The 17,801-nt window shown below is 43.3% G+C and overlaps 2 protein-coding genes across 2 annotated transcripts; both read left to right on the plus strand.

Annotated features, from left to right (window-relative positions):
* The first annotated feature begins 3,470 nt into the window (after positions 1-3,470).
* LOC111964756 (uncharacterized) lies at positions 3,471-11,739 on the plus strand. Its single transcript, XM_023988574.1, has 8 exons — positions 3,471-4,162; positions 4,403-4,466; positions 4,763-4,855; positions 5,039-5,089; positions 8,381-8,401; positions 8,540-8,812; positions 10,951-11,049; positions 11,196-11,739. The coding sequence occupies exons 2-8, from the start codon at positions 4,403-4,405 to the stop codon at positions 11,261-11,263; spliced, it is 669 nt and encodes a 222-aa protein (XP_023844342.1). The 5' UTR covers positions 3,471-4,162; the 3' UTR covers positions 11,264-11,739.
* Positions 11,740-12,484: 745 nt separating this feature from the next.
* LOC111965394 (ADP-ribosylation factor-like protein 3) lies at positions 12,485-16,751 on the plus strand. The gene is made up of 6 exons (XM_023989569.2): positions 12,485-12,727; positions 14,128-14,274; positions 15,466-15,582; positions 15,831-15,881; positions 16,095-16,280; positions 16,497-16,751. Exons 1-6 carry the CDS (start codon positions 12,710-12,712, stop codon positions 16,542-16,544), a joined length of 567 nt encoding a protein of 188 aa, XP_023845337.1. The 5' UTR covers positions 12,485-12,709; the 3' UTR covers positions 16,545-16,751.
* The last annotated feature ends 1,050 nt before the right edge of the window (positions 16,752-17,801 follow it).

Consider the following 17,801-nt stretch of genomic DNA (forward strand, 5'->3'; position numbering starts at 1 on the left):
TTAGTTCCAGGGTCCTTAGCTTAGTGATGTGCTTTGTGGGCACTATTGTGTATCTTATCTTCAAAGCGGGCAAAGGTGTTAAGTTTGTCTGGAAGCGTGACGTCGTTGTCCGTGACGTGGCTGTTTTTGTTTTTGTAGTCCGTGATTTCCTGTCGACCCTGCCACATACGTCTCGTGTCTGAGCCGTTGAATTGCGACTCCACCTTGTCACTGTACTGGCATTTTGCTTGTTTGATTTCAATGCTTAAATGCAGTGGATCGCACTTTCAATTTTGTGCAAATTTCCGCCATCCATCGACGGTTTATGGTTAGGGTAGGTTTTAATAGTCACAGTGGGTACAACATCTCCAATGCACTTCTTCACTGAGTCAGCGTATAGGTCAATGTTGTTCTCTGAGGCTGACCGGAACATATTCCAGTCCGCGTGATCAAAACAATCTTGAAGCGTGGCTTGCGATTGGTCAGACCAGCGTTGAATGGTTCTCGTCACTGGTACATCCTGTTTGAGTTGCTGCCTATAAGACGGAATGAGCAAGATGGCGTCGTGGTCGGATGTGCCGAAGGGAGGGCTGGGGAGGGCTTTTTATGCATTGCGGAAGTTAGAGTAGCAGTGGTCGAGAGTATTAGCCCTGCRTGTCGTGCAATCAATATGCTGATAGAATTTAGGTAGCCAAATCTACTTTGATAAAATCCCCAGCTACAATAAATGCAGCCTCCAGATATATAGTTTCCAGTTTACATAGAGTCCAGTGAAGTTTCTTGTGGGCCATCTTGGTGTTTGCTTGAGGGAATGTACACAGCTGTGACTATAACTGACGAGAATTCTCTTGGTAGGTAAAATGGCCGGCATTTTCTCTGATGTCTCTCTGGAAGGCAACCCTTGCTCGAATTTCGTCTACCTTGTTGTTAAGAGACTGGACATTGGTGAGTAGTAAACTCGGGAGCGGTGAGCAATGCGCACGTCTACGAAGCCTGACCAGAAGGCCGCTCCTTCTKCCCCTTCTGCAGCGCCAATGTTTTGGGTCGGCTACTAGTATTACATTCATTGTCCTGGGTGGTGGTCCGAACAGAGGATCCGCTTCGGGAAAGTCGTATTCCTGGTTGTAATGTTGGTAAGTTGACGTTGCCCTTACATCCAATAGTTCTTCCCGGCTGTATGTAATAAGACTTAAGATTTCCTGGGGTAACAATGTAAGAAATAATACATTAAAAAAACAAAATACTGTCTAGTTTCCTAAGAATGAGGCGAGGCGACCATCTCTGTCGGCGCCATTGTGGGCTTAAGGCCAAGACAATATGAAGACACAGTAATAAATTCAACCACACCTTTATTTCATCACAAAGCTAGAGAGCAACCTCTGTCTAGTGAAGTCCACAAAGCATATTGCATGTAACAAACAGTTACATGACCTACAGCATGGTCAAGCAAGGTAATGTTTCCGACATTTTCGGACTACTAAGACTATTGATTTAGAACACTGGAGAGTTACTGCAAGTCGTAAAAGAACGTTAGCTAAATATGATGTGGCTGTTCATGTTTCTGATCTGTGTGTGTGTGTGTGTGTGTGTGTGTGTGTGTGTGGTGTGTGTGTGTGTGTGTGTGTGTGTGTGGTGTGTTTGTGTGTGTGTGTGTGTGTGTGTGTGTGTGTGTGTGTGTGTTGTCACGCCATGACCATAGTTTGCTTTGTATGTTTTAGGTTTTGTTTGGTCAGGGTGTGAATCTGAGTGGGCAATTCTATGTTGTATGTCTGGTTTGTCTATTTCTATGTGTTTGGCCTGATATGGTTCTCAATCAGAGACAGGTGTTTTGCGTTGTCTCTGATTGGGAACCATATTAGGTAGCCTGTTTTGTATTGTAGGTTGTGGGTGATTGTCTATGTGTAGTATTTAGTGTCAGCACTATTTGTTATTTAGCTTCACGGTCGTCGTTTATTGTTTTGTATTAGTTTCGCAAAGTGTTCTCTTTCTATTAAAAAACAAGATGAACACATACCACGCTGCATACTGGTCCTCCGATCCTTCAAACAGCCGTGACAGTGTGTGGTGTGGTGTGTGTGTGTGTGTGGTGTGTGTGTGTGTGTGTGTGTGTGTGTGTGTGTGTGGTGTGTGTGTGTGTGTGTGTGTGTGTGTGTGTGTGTGTGTGTGTGTGTGTGTGTGTGTGTGTTGTGTTGATGTACTTGTATAGAAATGGCCAACGCCATCCTATTCGCTTTCATGTTTTATGAAACTGTCTATGACTCTGGAATACAGTGAACGCTTACATTTTTTGTTGACCTAGGCTTCCTGGCTAAAATGCTTGCTCGCTAACCTAACTTCCTTTAGGTAGTTAACATTAGCCTTCTACATCTGGCTACATATTGAACTTCCATACTCTTAGGCCAGGGGCACAATGTATGAATGTATGGTTGGATCAGAATCACCATTATAATTATTGTCCAAATACGGAGAATTAATTAAAACCACAAGTCCAAATCCCTATCTCCATCCATGGCTAATTTAGGAAAGGGCCAATTTTAGCTAGCTAGCTAGTCACTGGAGGAATACAACACGACAAGATGCAACAATTCAAGTTGTTTCTGTCAATTGCGTATTTATCTTAATGCGATGTGATAGGAGTGAAGCCAAATCCAAACTGACTTCCCTTGACACGCTGATTGGGTATTATTTTATACTTTTTTTTAATAAGGGAAGCCAAATGCTTCTCTGGCTTCCCTTGCATTAAATGTTATGGGCAGCAACAATGTCATACTCTTTATGACCAGACAGCATCAGATAGATGGCCTACACATACAGAGACAGAGGGAAGCTGTTTCGCTAGCTCACACGCTTTCTCCAGTGAGATACATTCAGCCTCTAGCGAATTGAAGGAAAATTATGAAAACACAGAGCGATGACAGAAAATGTATTTTACGTGTTTTTTCATTTTTCTAGGTAAATGTTTTGGGGAAGCCTGCCTTCCCTTGGCATCCGTGAATACACTCCACTGCTTTTCATTCTCCTGCCCAGAGACTAATAGGAATTGATTTGTTTGAGCTCTCTGAGAGGAGGAAATTACAGTTTACCCTCATTTAGGCATCAATGACTGGAAAAAACTGCAAGCTAATTGGCAAGAGGGGAAGAAAGTAATTAAAGAAGCGCRAGAGAGAGAGAGGGAAAAAGTGTGGTACTTTGTCAGTGTATTTGTTTGATCAACAGCACTCTCTGGTGGCCGTAGAGGAAGTGAATCTGAAGACCTCAGAGAACGGACCTTTATGGCTTCAGAGCAAGACTGGCATGTAAGTGGGGAAAGATTAACTTCAAATCCCATGATGCAGTGTACTGTACTTTTGTACTGCTCCTCGTGTTTTAAATGTGCTGACTGTGGAAAAAGGCCTCTTGATACTTTGGATGTCAACACAGAATTTGCATGGGTCAGCTATAATGTGTGCAATTCATTCTGATAACAGGTGCATTGACACAACAGTCTTTTGTGAGTCAGTGCCTGCGTGCATGTGCACAAATGTGTTTGAGGTAGATATGATGCCAAAATATTAAATATTATAGCCAAGTCCAGGTTTGACCATTTGATCACTGACATTTTGTTCTGCCCAACTCAGTGGCCTTGTTGTTTGAGTGTCCACCCTGAGATTGGAAGGTTGGGAGTTCGATGCCCTGCTGAGTCATACCAAAGATGGGACCCAATGCGGCTCTGCTTGGCACACAGCATTGAGGAGATTGTGGGTGAGGCTGTGATACATTAGCATCCAGGGGGTCCATCAAGCTGCCTCATGCTCCAGAAACAGGAGATAAGGCGCCTGTTCCTATGAGCCGTTCCAGCTTGCACACTCCAAGGCTCGTGCAAGGTTAATGACTAATTACTTACTAATTGTGTTCCGAATCTTGTTAAATAGTCCAATAGCACCAAGGACAGTCTTAGTGCACCAATCCAACAACAAACTCCAGGCACTAAGTAGGGCACAAACACAGTCTTGTGTTACTTGCGTATTGTTTGTGTTATTGTCTAGRAACTGTGGGTGATGAGGTGATTTGCATTGACATCAGTCCCATTGTAGATGACCTTCTCCAGAACAAAGGTAATTCTGTATGTTAGGCAAAGTAAAGACGGTCACTCACTCCTCGCCAATGGAACTCAGTGCATGACCAGAGAGACTCAGCACAAGAGGTAAAATACTTTATTCAATTCAATAATGTAATGTTATAGGCTAATGTATGTAATTATACTATCAACAGGTTAAACAAATGTTATTCAAATCTTTGAGTAAAGTTTTCTAGGTTTTTGACATTATTGAGAATGCCCTGAAGTAAATATTGTTTTTAGGTTTAATTTACATTTGAACCCATTTCTATTTTGATAAACTTTTTAGATTAATAGAAACTGAATGACGTCTCCTGTCTCTGTCAGATGGTACCTATGAAAATGATGACAGGGACAGGCCTCTATTCGCTCGCTTGCCTTCTCATGATCAGTAAGGAACAATCCTATTACCATTTTTTTTTTTAAATCAAGTTGTTTGTTGTTACCTTGTGAATATTATGGATTCTTCTTCCTCCTCCTATCGAATGCTCCATGTACACCTCTCTCTCTCTTTCCCTTTATCCTGGCTCTCAATCTCCCATCCCTATTTCCCTCCTCACCCTCCACACTCCCTCTCCCTTTCCCTCGATCCGCCTCACTATTCTCTCTCTATCTCTCTCACCTTGCTCTCTCTCTCTCTCTCTCTCTCACCATTCTCTCTCTCTCTCTCTCTCTCTCTCTCTGAAGGTAGTGTACGTTCTACCTGTGTTCCTTTGCAGTGTCTGAGGTGTGACATAATCCCCTCACCTGAAGTGTCTGGGAATCACAAAGCAGATGAGGGTAAACCCTTCACTTTACATATTGCCCTGACATTTTATCTTTCAAATCAGACCGTTATAGTATTCTAGCTTAGTGTTCCTGTGTTAACTTGATCTTTYTTGAAACTCYGACAAAACTCTAACTATGACTGCTCTGAAAATATACATTTTTTTCTTTCTCTCTATCTTTCTATCTCTCCCTCAGCCATCTGTGAACACCTGTGTTCTAACACCACCCAATGTCTCAATACCACTGGTCAGTATTAATTTCATATCAGTCAGTATACTCGCTACCTCCAATACATAGTTGAGTTCTCCATTTTGATATGGTGGTTGTAGAAATGTTAATTAAATATGAATGTATACAGTACCAGTCAAAAGTTTGGACACACCTACTCATTCAAGGGTTTTTCTTTATTTTTTACTATTTTCTGCATTGTAGAATAATAGTGTAGACATCAAAACTTTGAAATAACACACATGGAATCATGTAGTAACCAAAAAAGTATTAAACAAATTAAAATATATTATATATTTGAGATTCTTCAAAGTAGCCACCCTTTGCCTTGATGACAGCTTTGTACACTCTTGGCATTCTCTCAACCAGCTTCATGAGGAATGCTTTTCCAACAGTCTTGAAGGAGTTCCCACATATGCTGAGCACCTGTTGGCTGCTTTTCCTTCACTCTGCAGTCCAACTCATCCCAAACCATCTAAATTGGATTGAGGTCAGGTGATTGTGGAGGCCAGGTCATCTGATGCAGCACTCCATCGCTCTCCTTCTTGGTTACAGCCTGGAGGTGTGTTGGGTCATTGTCCTGTAGAAAAAACAAATCACTAGCGCAACCAGGGATGGTTGTATCGCTACAAGAATGCTGTTTAAGCTGTGTCTTGAATTCTAAAAAAATCACAGACGCAGGCAATGTGTCAACTGCAGACAAAGCACCCCACACCCCATCACACCTCCTCCATGCTTCACAGGTGGGAACCACACATGTTGGAGATCATATCCGTTCATCTACTCTGCGCTCTCACAAAGACACGGCGGTTGGAAACCAAAAAATCTCAAATATTGGACTCCTTAGACCACATATGTCAGAGTCCAAGGCCCGCGGGCCACATCCGGCCCGCGAGAAGGTTTTTTACGGCCCCTGGGATGATCTTGATTTATTATTAGAACGGCCCGCAGACCGCAGCTAAAGCCGGCAGCCCCGCAGGATCTTTTAACCACGCACCAATTATCTACATTTCCCCACAATGCGAAGACGGGACGCACCGAGCAGCTAGGCTGCTTCATGTCAATATTTATTGGCACAGCGAGCGTACATCACAGTAAAATTAACTTTCAGATACCCTCAAAAATGCAAAACGGTTAAGGTGACACTGAGAACCGGGTAGGGTTTCAACAAGGTGGGAGTCGGATATGATGATGATGATTCACGGAGGGTAGCGGAAAACCTGTGTGTCTTCTGTTGTGGAGAAAGTGGTTTGCGCGGTACTGAAGAGAGTACTACATCTGAGACGACATTATGGAACAGCACAAACAGCGCGGACAAAAACAAGAATATGCGACATGGAACAAAGGCTTACAAAAGGCAGAGGAATTAAACGAGGGCCTCAAAATCTGCACAGCTCTGTTCAAAAAAGCCAAATCACAAGGCCAGGCTTGCTGTCAAGGCCAGTTTTATTTGGCAGAACGAGATCGCCTAAAATCAGCCCGGCCATTTCCGGAGTGGGATTTCATCAAAAACTGCATGATTAAAGTTTGTGACGAAGTTGCCCAGAAAAAAGGCAACTCTTTTTTAAATGTGAGTCTGAGCAGAAAACACTCAATTGCCGAGAGAGTAGACCAGTTGTCCATCAATCTAAAAGAGCAGCTTGTGAAAAAGGGAAAAGATTTCATTGCATATTCCTTGGCTGTGGATGAGAGCACCGACATTTCTGACATTGCCCAGTTGTCAATTTTCATCCGCGGAGTGGACTCCAGCCTAAGCGTTACAGAGGAGTTTTGCTTTACGTCCTATGCATGGCACAACTACGGGGCATGATTTGTATGAAAGAGGTGTCAAGATGGGTAAATGAGATGGAGCTGCCTTGGAAAACTCGTGGGGTTGACAAACGACGGAGCACCTGCGATGTGTGGACACAGGAGCGGACTCGCGGTGCGCGGAAGATACGGGAAAAGAATGCAAGAGGAAAACGCGACAGGTGAGATGACAAGCTTATCAAGTTGTATCATACACCAGGAAGGCCGTTTGTGCGGTAAAGCCTTGAAATGGAGCATGTAATGACCATCATCACGGCGCACAGTTAACTTTCATAGACTATATGCGTCATTAAAAAATTTTCAATGAACATTCGAAACAGTCCGGCCTCGGCTTGTAGCTAAATTTTTTATTTGGCCCTCCGTCCATTTGACTTTGACACCCCTGCCTTAGACCAAAGGAAGATTTCCACCGATCTAATGTTCATTCGCTCGTGTTTATTGGTGTCCTTTAGTAGTGTTTCTTTGCATCAATTCGATCACAAGGCCTAATTCCCGCAGTCTCCTCTGAACAGTGATGTTGAGATGTCTCTTACTTGAACTCTATGAAGCATTTATTTGCTTTATTTGCTAAATTCCATCTGGCCCTCAAACCATCATGGTCACCTAATAATCCCCAGTTTACAATTGGCTCATCCATCCCCCTCCTCTCCCCTGTAACTATTCCCAGGTCGTTGCTGTAAAGAGAACGTGTTTCTCAGTTCAACTTACCTGGTAAAATGAAATACAAATAAATAAAAATTGGTCTGCAATTTCTGAGGCTGGTAACTCTAACGAACTTATCCTCTGCAGCAGAGGTAACTCTGGGTTTTCCTTTCTTGTGATGTCCACATTGAGAACCAATTTCATAATAAACACTTTGATGGTTTGTTGCGACTGCACTTGAAGAAACTTCAAAGTTCTGTGAAATTTTCAACATTGGCTGACCTTCATGTCTTAAAGAACAATGACTGTCATTTCTCTTTGCTTATTTTGAGCTGTTCCTACCATAATATGGACTTGGTATTTACCAAATAAGGGCTAGTCTTCTGGTATACCCACCGCTACCTTGTCACAACACAACTGATTGGCTCAAATGCATTAAGAAGGAAAGAAATTCCACAAATTAACAAGGCACACCTGTTAATTGAAACGCATTCCAGGTGACTACCTCATGAAGCTGGTTGAGAGAATGCCAAGAGTGTGCAAAGCTGTCATCAAGCAAAGGGTGGCTACTTTGAAGAACCTCAAATGTAAAATATATTTTGATTTATTTAAAACTTTTTTGGTTACTACATGATTCCATATGTGTTATTTCATAGTTCTGATGTCTTCACTATTATTCTACAATGTAGGAAATAGTCAAAATAAAGATWAACCCTGGAATGAGTAGGTGTGTCTAAACTTTTGACTGGTACTGTATATATCTGTCTCTCTGACAAAATGTCTCTGAGATAACCAGAGACAGGGACTCTGTGCTGTCCTAATTTGTATCTATCTGATATTCTCTCCTTCCTCTTTCAGATGTAGAGAATTGCATAAAAGGTATTGTAAAGAAAGTGACCTAGTGGAATGTGACAAGCAAAAAAAATCACMAAACTCTGGCCCCTATCTATGACAAACAATATATGTATTTTGTACAACTCTTTTTAACCCCTCTTTAACCACTCTTCGACGCAACAGATTTTGAAGTGTTTCTGAACACCAGTTATGGGTTTGAAGTGGAGGAGGGTGATGACCTCACAATGGAGTGTGCCCACGACCTACCGGTGAGAGTTCATGACCTGCTGGTGTTTGTCTGGCTGAAGGATGGGCTTCCCCTGGAGGGCGAGAACAATAGCACGGTCACCTTGGAGAGGATAGGCATAGATACCCCTRCCGAGGGGAAATACACCTGCACCATCCAGAGTCCCTGTGGCAACTTCACCTCAGATCCAGAAGAACTTGAATTTAAAGGTAGACACACTCGCCAGTCATGTTTGAGACTTGAAAAGTCTGTTTCTACTCATAATCAAATCAAATCTAATTTTATAATCACATGCGCCGAATACAACAGGTGTAGTAGACCTTACAGTGAAATGCTTACTTATGAGCCCCTAACCAACAGTGCAGTTTCAAAAAAATACAGATAAGAATAAGAGATAAAAGTAACAAGTAATTAAAGAGCAGCAGTAAAAAATAACAATATATACAGGGGAGTGCCGGTACAGAGTCAATGTGCGGGACACCGGTTAGTTGAGGTAGTATGTACATGTAGGTAGAGTTAATTAATGTGACTATGCATAGAGAGTGGCAGTGGTGTGGAGAGGGGGGGGGCAATGCAAGTAGTCTGGGTAGCCATTTGACTAGATGTTCAGGAGTCTTATGGCTTGGGGGTAGAAGCTGTTTAGAAGCCTCTTGGACCTAGACTTGGCGCTCCGGTACCGCTTGCCGTGTGGTAACAGAGAGAACAGTCTATGACTAGGGTGGCTGGAGTCTGACAATTTTCAGGGCCTTCCTCTGACACCGCCTGGTATAGAGGTTCTGGATRGCAGAAGGCTTGGCCCCTGTGATGTACTGGGCCATTTGCACTACCCTCTGTAGTGCCTTGCGGTCGGAGGCTGAGCAGTTACCATACCAGGCAGTGATGCAACCAGTCAGGATGCTCTCGATGGTGCAGCYGTAGAACCTTATGAAGATCTGAGGACCCATGCCAAATCTTTTCAGTCTCCTGAGGGGGAATAGGTTTTGTCGTGCCCTCTTCACGACTGTCATGGTGTGCTTGGACCATGTTAGTTTGTTGGTGATGTGGATACCAAGGAACTTGAAGCTCTCAACCTGCTCCGCTGCAGCCCCATCGATGAGATATGGGGGCGTGCTCGGTCCTCTTTTTCCTGTAGTCCACAATCATCTCCTTTGTCTTAATCACGTTGAGGGAGAGGTTGTGGTCCTGGCATCACACAGCCACCTCCTCCCTATAGGCTTTCTCATTGTTGTCGTGATCAGGCATACCACTGTTGTGTCATCAGCAAATTTAATGATGGTTTTGGAGTCGTGCCTGGCCGTGCAGTCATGAGTGAACAGGGAGTACAGGAGGGGGCTGAGCACGCACCCCTGAGGGGGCCCTGTGTTGAGGATCAGCGTGGCGGATGTGTTGTTACCTACCCTTACCACCTGGGGCGGCCCGTCAGGAAGTCCAGGATCCAGTTGCAGAGGGAGGTGTTTATTCCCAGGGTCCTTAGCTTATTGATGAGCTTTGAGGGCACTATGGTGTTGAACGCTGAGCTGTAGTCAAAGAATAGCATTCTCAAATAGGTGTTTATTTTGTCCATGTGGGAAAGGTCAGTGTGGAGTGCAATAGAGACGTCCTGGTAATCCGTCTGACCCTGCGGCTTAATGAATGTTGACCTGTCTAAAGGTCTTACTCACATCGGCTGCGGAGAGGGTGATCACACAGGCTTCCGGTACAGCTGGTGCTCTCATGCATGTTTCAGTGTTATTTGCCTCAAAGCGAGCATAGAAGTAGTTTAGCTCGTCCGGTTGGCTTGTGTCACTGGGCAGCTCTCGGCTGTGCTTCCCTTTGTAGTCTTTAATGGTTTGCAGGCCCTGCCACATCCGGCGAGCGTCAGAGCCGGTGTCGTACGACTCGATCTTAGTCCTAGATTGATGCTTTGCCTGTTTGATGGTTCGTCGGAGGGCATAGGGGCATTTCTTATAAGCTTCCTGGTTAAAGTCCCGCTCCTTGAAAGCGGCAGCTCTAGCCTTTAGCTCAGTGCGGATGTTGCCTGTAATCCATGGCTTCTGGTTGGGGTATGTACGTACGGTCACTGTGGGGATGACGTCATCGGTGAACTTATTGATGAAGCCAATGACAGATGTGGTGTACTCCTCAATGCCATTGGAGGAATCCTGGAACATATTCCAATCTGTGCTAGCAAAACAGATCATAACTGGATCAGTCGATGTCAAGGTATTTATTTTTAGTTGCTACTCACCAAATGAGCCTGGTGTGACAGGGACCCCAAAAAAATAMATGTTCAATAGAATTCCTGAATTGCAATAACACCCTGTGTTACTTCCTCTGTCTTCCACTGGGCTGTCGCTCTGTCTGTCAGACCTGACAGTGGTGATCATTGTGATCTGTGGTGTGTCTGCGGTGGTGCTGGTCCTGGCCMTGGGCATGGGCATCAAGATCATGCTGAAGAAGGACTTTGGTGAGTCATTCACAACAAGAGAAACAATGAATAAAACAACCGTAAATGTGTAACTTTGCATGTGACGAAAGCTCTTTCGCTCTCTCTCCATCWCTCTCTCTCTCTTTCTTTCTCTTTCTCTCTATATTTCTCTTTTTTCTCTACAGCGAAGACCAAGACCAGGATGCAGCAGAATACTCAGAACCTACAGAACACCGCCAACACAACAGAGTAGGGTTTTCTTTTTCCAAAAATGTGTGGATAGCAAACAATATGGAACAAATGTTGCAAATGTCCATTTCCTTGAGCGCTTGTGTGGACACAATGTAGGGTTGTCAGCTGTTTTGTTAACAGTRAGTAGCCACAATTGATATTTCCAGCCTCTGCCAGTGCAACTTGGTCGGGAAATCTCATAATACCAGTTACCGGTAATAAACCCTACAACAGAAGTATTTGGCTMCTGACCAGGCCCAGAGAAACATACATACCCATTCCGTTTTCACTTGTTTATGCATCTGTATCTGTGCATGTAGTAGACTTTACCTTCAGCCAGAAAGCAAAGGTTAAGTCCTCCAACAAACCTGGATCTGTCTCATTCCAGATTTTCAAAGTACTTTAAAAAAGGAATAACAATGTTTATTTTCTTGTAAATGTATTCAATTCCAGCCTAGATTATTTTCACCCTCCACAACTATTTTGAATATGTGTGTTTGTTCCATCACTTGTGAGAAATTGCATTCCATTTAATAAACAAGTAAAGATTTGAAAAGATGACTATCAGAGTTTCTAACTAAGTGTGTGTGTGTCTGTGCGTGAGTGAGTGTGTGTGCATGTGTGCGTGTGTGTAAGAGGCCTGGCCAGGCCAGGGCGGCTCTATTGTGTAACCAGGCGACGGCCTCTTAGCAACCAGATTAGCCACTCCTACTGCATAGTGTCTCCATTCAGTGGAGTAAAAGCACCAGGAAATGCTGTAATCCTCTCTCTGGCCTATTCCATGTAATCCTACTGCCTGCATATAGGGACACTGTGTGTGCTCTCTTTATTTCTATGGGTTTTGGTGTGAGTGTGAATACTGTACGTGTTTGTGCGCGGGAAGAGAGAACAGTGGGTATGTGTTTGTAGTACCATATGGTCGTCAGGCTTAATTTTGTGTGTGTGTGTGTGTTTGCGTGTGTTCGTGTGCGTGCGTGCGTGTGTGTGTGTGTGTGTGTGTGTGTGTGTGTGGTGGAGTGTCAGTAAGGCTGTTTCTTCAGTTTCCTCACTAGCAGGTGGCTCAGAGGTAATCCAAGTAAAGCTCCAAGTGGGGATGGAGGGATGGACGGAGGGAGGGAGGCAGAGGGGGTTGAGGGTGACTGTGGACAGAAGACGAGGGCTAATTCTGGTCTCCTAATCCTAGTCCCAAACCCCCCTCCCCCTCTTTGACTTTTCTTCTTCGCCTACCCAACAGTGCTGAGCAAGCTAATGTAGGGAGACAACTCGCGGACCGTCACACACACACTTAGTCATACACACAGGGGTTTTTAAGAGGAAGAGGAAGAGGAAGAGGAAGAGGCAAAAGCAGGTGCCTTGTTTTCACCCTAACTAACAGGTGACCTATCCTGGATAGCAGTTAGCGTACCTGTTGGGTTTAGCAGAGAATGTAGCTGCAGCCTATCGGCTACACCACACAACACACACCACCATGGGAGAAGCTACAAAGGTATGTGGCCTAATATGGAGGCTTCTATGGCTCGTCGTGTGTTTGTGTGACCGATGGGAAATAATTGGAGTGTTCTCTTGATATGAGTGAGCTCCACAAGAGTGTTAGCAAATTATTTTCTAATGAATGTTCTATCTCATCTGTATGCATAACTCAACAAATTGGGCTCGGGTTGGTAAAAAAATGTCACTGGTTGAATAAGTGGAACCGGCCTTAACTGTACATTTCATTGTATATGTAATGTTACAAGCAAAAGTGCTCATTGTCAGGAAAGAGTCTCTTACTAGTAATGTTGGTGAATGTTCTTTGTGTGTGGTTGTCCTCGTTGGGTATGTTGTTTTATGCATGTGTGTTTGTGGTATTCTTTTCAGTAGTCAGAGAGTGTGTTTGTGCAACATGCATTAATCTTGTTATATTAGTCAGTAGGCTATTACATTAATGGGGCCGAAATAAACGCTAATGCTTTTCTAAATGAAGTGGCAGATTAAACCTTACACGGGAGAGATAGGGAAAGAGAGGAAGAGAGAGAGAGAGAGACATTGTGAGAGCGAGCACGAGGGATAGATAGAAAGGGAGGGCGAGAAAGGGAGTCCTCGTGCTRTAAGTCAACTGTTTCAGAGAGACAAGGCTTTGACAACATGCCCTTATTTCTTAGGTCAGGGGCTTACTTAGGTTCTAAACATACAGTGTGTGTCATAACAAGGTGTTTATTATACTGAACCCTACTGGGGGGGGAAAAATGCAATTTGGTTTCTGTAGATTGTCTCATAAACCGCACAGCGTGTCATTAAGTGAATGGAAATGATCTGAATGGGAATGTTGCCAGTCATTCCCGGGTGGCGCAGTGGTCTTATGCATTGCATCTCAGTGCAAGAGGCGTCACTACAGTCCCTGGTTTGATTCCAGGCTGTTTCACATCTGGCCGTGATTGGGAGTCCCATAGGGCCCAGCGTTGTCCAGGTTTGGCCAGGGTAGGCCATCATTGTAAATAAGAATTTGTTCTCAACTGACCTGCCTAGTTAAATAAAGGTTAAATCATTTAAAAATCCCTCCATCTGTGTACTTCCTGTTTTCTCCCTCTGATGACTATGTAAGTGATGTGGGACATGCTCTACTTGTGGCCACTAGAAAGGGGGCTACTAGGGCCTACGCATGCAATCAGAATATACAAAACCCGAAGTTTTTTGTCATCAGCTACAAATCGGATGGATGGATGAATGGATGGATGGATGCATACATGTCATTCAACACCTTGAAATGAATATGATCACATTATAATAGATTGTAACTTTTCCATAGACAAGTGTGTTGGGATTGTTATGTTATGGTAAATGAACTACGGTGTCAAGCAGTAATAGAATTAACAGAATTTTACTGAATTGTACTGTGTCTTCCCTCAGGGCTTGCTCTCGGTCCTTCAGAAGTTGAAAGGGACCACAGAGAGTGTGGAGCTGAGGATAGTTCTACTGGGTCTGGATAATGCAGGCAAGACCACCCTACTGAAGAGCCTCGCCTCAGAAGACATCAACACTATCACACCCACACAGGTCAGAGGGCATCACACACAGACATACACRCAGACATACAATGCACACACACACACATACACACAACTATGTCTTACTATACTTGTGAGGACTTTCTGGGGACCAACAATTGATTCCCATTCCAAATCCTATTTTCCCTAAACCTAACCTTAACCCCTAACCCTAAACCTAAACCGAACCCTAACCTTAACCCTAATTCTAAACCTAACCCTAAACCTAACCCCTATGCCTAAAATAGCATTTTTACAGGTGAGGACCAGCAAAACTTTTCTTGTGAGGACTTCTGGTTATCACAAGCAGAGTAAAATGCGTACGCACACCGATACACACTCCCCCCCCCCCTCTCTCTCCCTCTCTCTCCCTCTCTCTCTTGCTCTCACAGCATGTAAGACACCATCACATTCACGCATATACACAGCTATAGCATTACACCACACTTGCACTTGTCTTTTCCTACCACCACGGATTTTGCTGAAAGCAGATTTATTGAGAAGAAATGCACTTACCATGACTCTGATATTTAGTTGTCTCACCTAGCTATCTTAAGATAAATATACTACCTGTAAGCCGCTCTGGATAAAAGGGTCTGCTAAATTACTCAAATGTGATGTAAATGTACTATCAACACTCAGGTGATGGAACAAAACATCACCCCGACACAGACAAAAGAGAATGACTCCAATGTCGCCGTAGCCTCTGGGACCAGGGTTAGAAATAAGGTAAAGGAAAGGTGAAAGAGCTGGGTGGACTTCAGTGAGAAAGCAGGATGGTAAGGATTGGCTCAGCAGGTAGCATGCAGGTAGCATGAGGCTGAGGCCTGTCTCTACTGAGGGATCATGTTGTTACACAACCTCTCACTGCTGAGCCAGACAGAGGCAGTGTTATGAAAAAGGCTGCGGCCCATGTCAGGACAACACTTCCTCTTAGACATGAAAAGCACAACCCTGGTTGAGCAAAGTTGTTGTTGTTGTCCTTTGTTCACGKGTCTATGTTTAACTGTAAGTCTTAAGTCTCGTTCATTCCCTGTTGTTCTGACAGATTTTTTGGTTGAGAGCACAGTGATGAATGGTGGGCTTGACTTGACTTTATTTCATCATTTTAGCTGCTAGCTGGTTAGAGGTCCTCAACAACAGCTCTCTAATGAAATGCCCGGTCACACAGTACTAACCCATGGTTTGTCTTTGACACAAGGGCTTTAACATTAAGAGTGTGGCCTCACATGGCATGAAGCTGAACGTATGGGATATCGGAGGACAGAGGAAGATCCGTCCCTTCTGGAAAAAATACCTTGAAAACACAGACTTACTGGTGAGCACCTAACAGKGTCATTCAGATCTACTGCATTCTGTCGCATGATCCTCATGTTGTGATCAATGGTAGCTCATTAAGGTAAGGAGAACAGCTATGCCCAACAATCCCATGATATGAATGCTGTGGGTCTAGAGGATGATATTGCACGTAGTAAATATGTGATGGCTATGGCGAAATGATACTTTGATCACTATATCTACCCTGGATCTTTCAGATGTTTATAGTTAATTATTTTCGACTTCCAGATCTATGTCATAGACAGCGCAGACAAGAAGCGGTTTGAGGAGACGGGACTGGTAAGCATGGCACACCTCATAGCTGTAATAGCTGTCTGTAATAGCTGTCTGTAATAGCTATCTAGCTGATGTGATTACAGCCCCATCTCATTGTCTGATTATGTCTAATTACATAATTGTCACTGATCTGTATCTGTGCGTTGAGTTCTCTTTCTTGCTCTCTCTCTTGCTCTCTCTCTTGCTGTCTCTCTCTCTCTCTCGCTCTCTCTTTAGGAGCTGGAAGAGCTGATCGATGAGGAGAACTTAAAGGGTGTGCCAGTGCTCATCTTTGCCAATAAGCAGGACCTGGCCACGGCCTCACCCGCCAGTGAGATCGCTGAGGGACTCAACCTGCACACGTACCGGGACCGCCAGTGGCAGATCCAGGCCTGCTCAGCAGTGTCCGGGGAGGGAGTACAGGTCAGTACTGTTAAACTGGAATTAGACCAAATGATTGACTGGTTGAGGTGCATATTAGTTAGAATCAGGAAATCAATATATTCTTCCTGAAGGTTTGTGTAGCACTAATCAGAATGAACAAAAACACCTGAACATGTGCCAAAATGTCCCTGCTGATGAGATTTGAATTGAACCATATTATCCTCCTCACTCTGCTCTGTTTTCGATCATCCACAGGATGGCATGAACTGGATTTGCAACAACATTGTAAATAAGAAGAAATAAACTACCAGCCCTACTGTATCAATCCTCATTTTCACCAGARAGAAACATACCCAAATATTGTATTTTTACACTGTCTGGTTATTTATTACTGCAATGTGTGTGTGTGAGATATTATTTTAAATGGTGCTCCATTGAAAGAAGAATATTGTCCCTAGAATTTTAAGGATTTTTTTTTTTTTTTTATATTTACAAGTATGCCCTATGTGAATATGCTGTAATAAAATGATCAAATTTACTTAAATTAGCATTATGTCCATATCCTGTCATTTCTGTTTTACCCCATGTCTGGAAGCTTCACTTGGAGAGTCTCTGTGTTTTCTTATTTATAATATTACACAATGAGAGAATTGACATAAAGATGTAATCATTTTGTTTGAGTCAGTCAGTCAGTTCGGTAAACACCAGAGTAGCGTATGTGTAAAGTATGTGTGTAATGTACAAGTATTTGTGTTTTGAGATTTTGAGATTTTTTACATTAAAAGCATTAGTCATATTTGCTTCTCAGTCTATTTGGTTTCAAACCCTTGGTCAAGTGGTACAGTATAAGCGTCAAAATCATATTCAATCACTCCTGCTCATRGAACACCTCAGAGTTTTTAAAKGCCCAGTGTAGTCAAAAACATGATTTGCCTATGTCTAATATATACAGTTGAAGTCKGAAGTTTACATACATCTTAGCCAAATACATTTAAACTCAGTTTTTCACCATTTCTGACATTTAATCCAAGTAAAACATTTCTGTCTTAGGTAAGTTAAGATCAACACTTTATTTTAAGAATGTGAAATGTCAGAATAATAGTTGAGAGAATGATTTATTTCAGCTTTTATTTCTTAAATCACATTCCCAGAGGGTCAGAAGTTTACATACACTCAATTAGTATTTGGTAGCATTGCCTTTAAATAGTTTCACTTAAGTCAAATGTTTCCGGTGGCCTTCCACAAGCTTCCCACAATAAGTTGGGTAAATTTTGGCCCATTCCTCCTGACAGAGATGGTGTAACTGTGTCAGGTTTGTAGGCCTCCTTGCTCACACACTCTTTTTCAGTTCTGCCCACAAATTTTCTATAGGAATTGAGGTCAGGGCTTTGTGATGGCCACTCCAATACCGTTAGTTTGTTGTCCTTAAGCCATTTTGCTACAACTTTGGAAGTATGCTTGGGGTCATTGTCCATTTGGAAGACCCATTTACGACCAAGATTCAACTTCCTGACTGATGTCTTGAGATGTTGCTTCAATACATCAACATAATTTTCTTTC

The sequence above is a fragment of the Salvelinus sp. IW2-2015 genome, linkage group LG6.1 (genome assembly GCF_002910315.2).
Source record: "Salvelinus sp. IW2-2015 linkage group LG6.1, ASM291031v2, whole genome shotgun sequence".
Lineage (NCBI taxonomy): Eukaryota > Metazoa > Chordata > Actinopteri > Salmoniformes > Salmonidae > Salvelinus > Salvelinus sp. IW2-2015.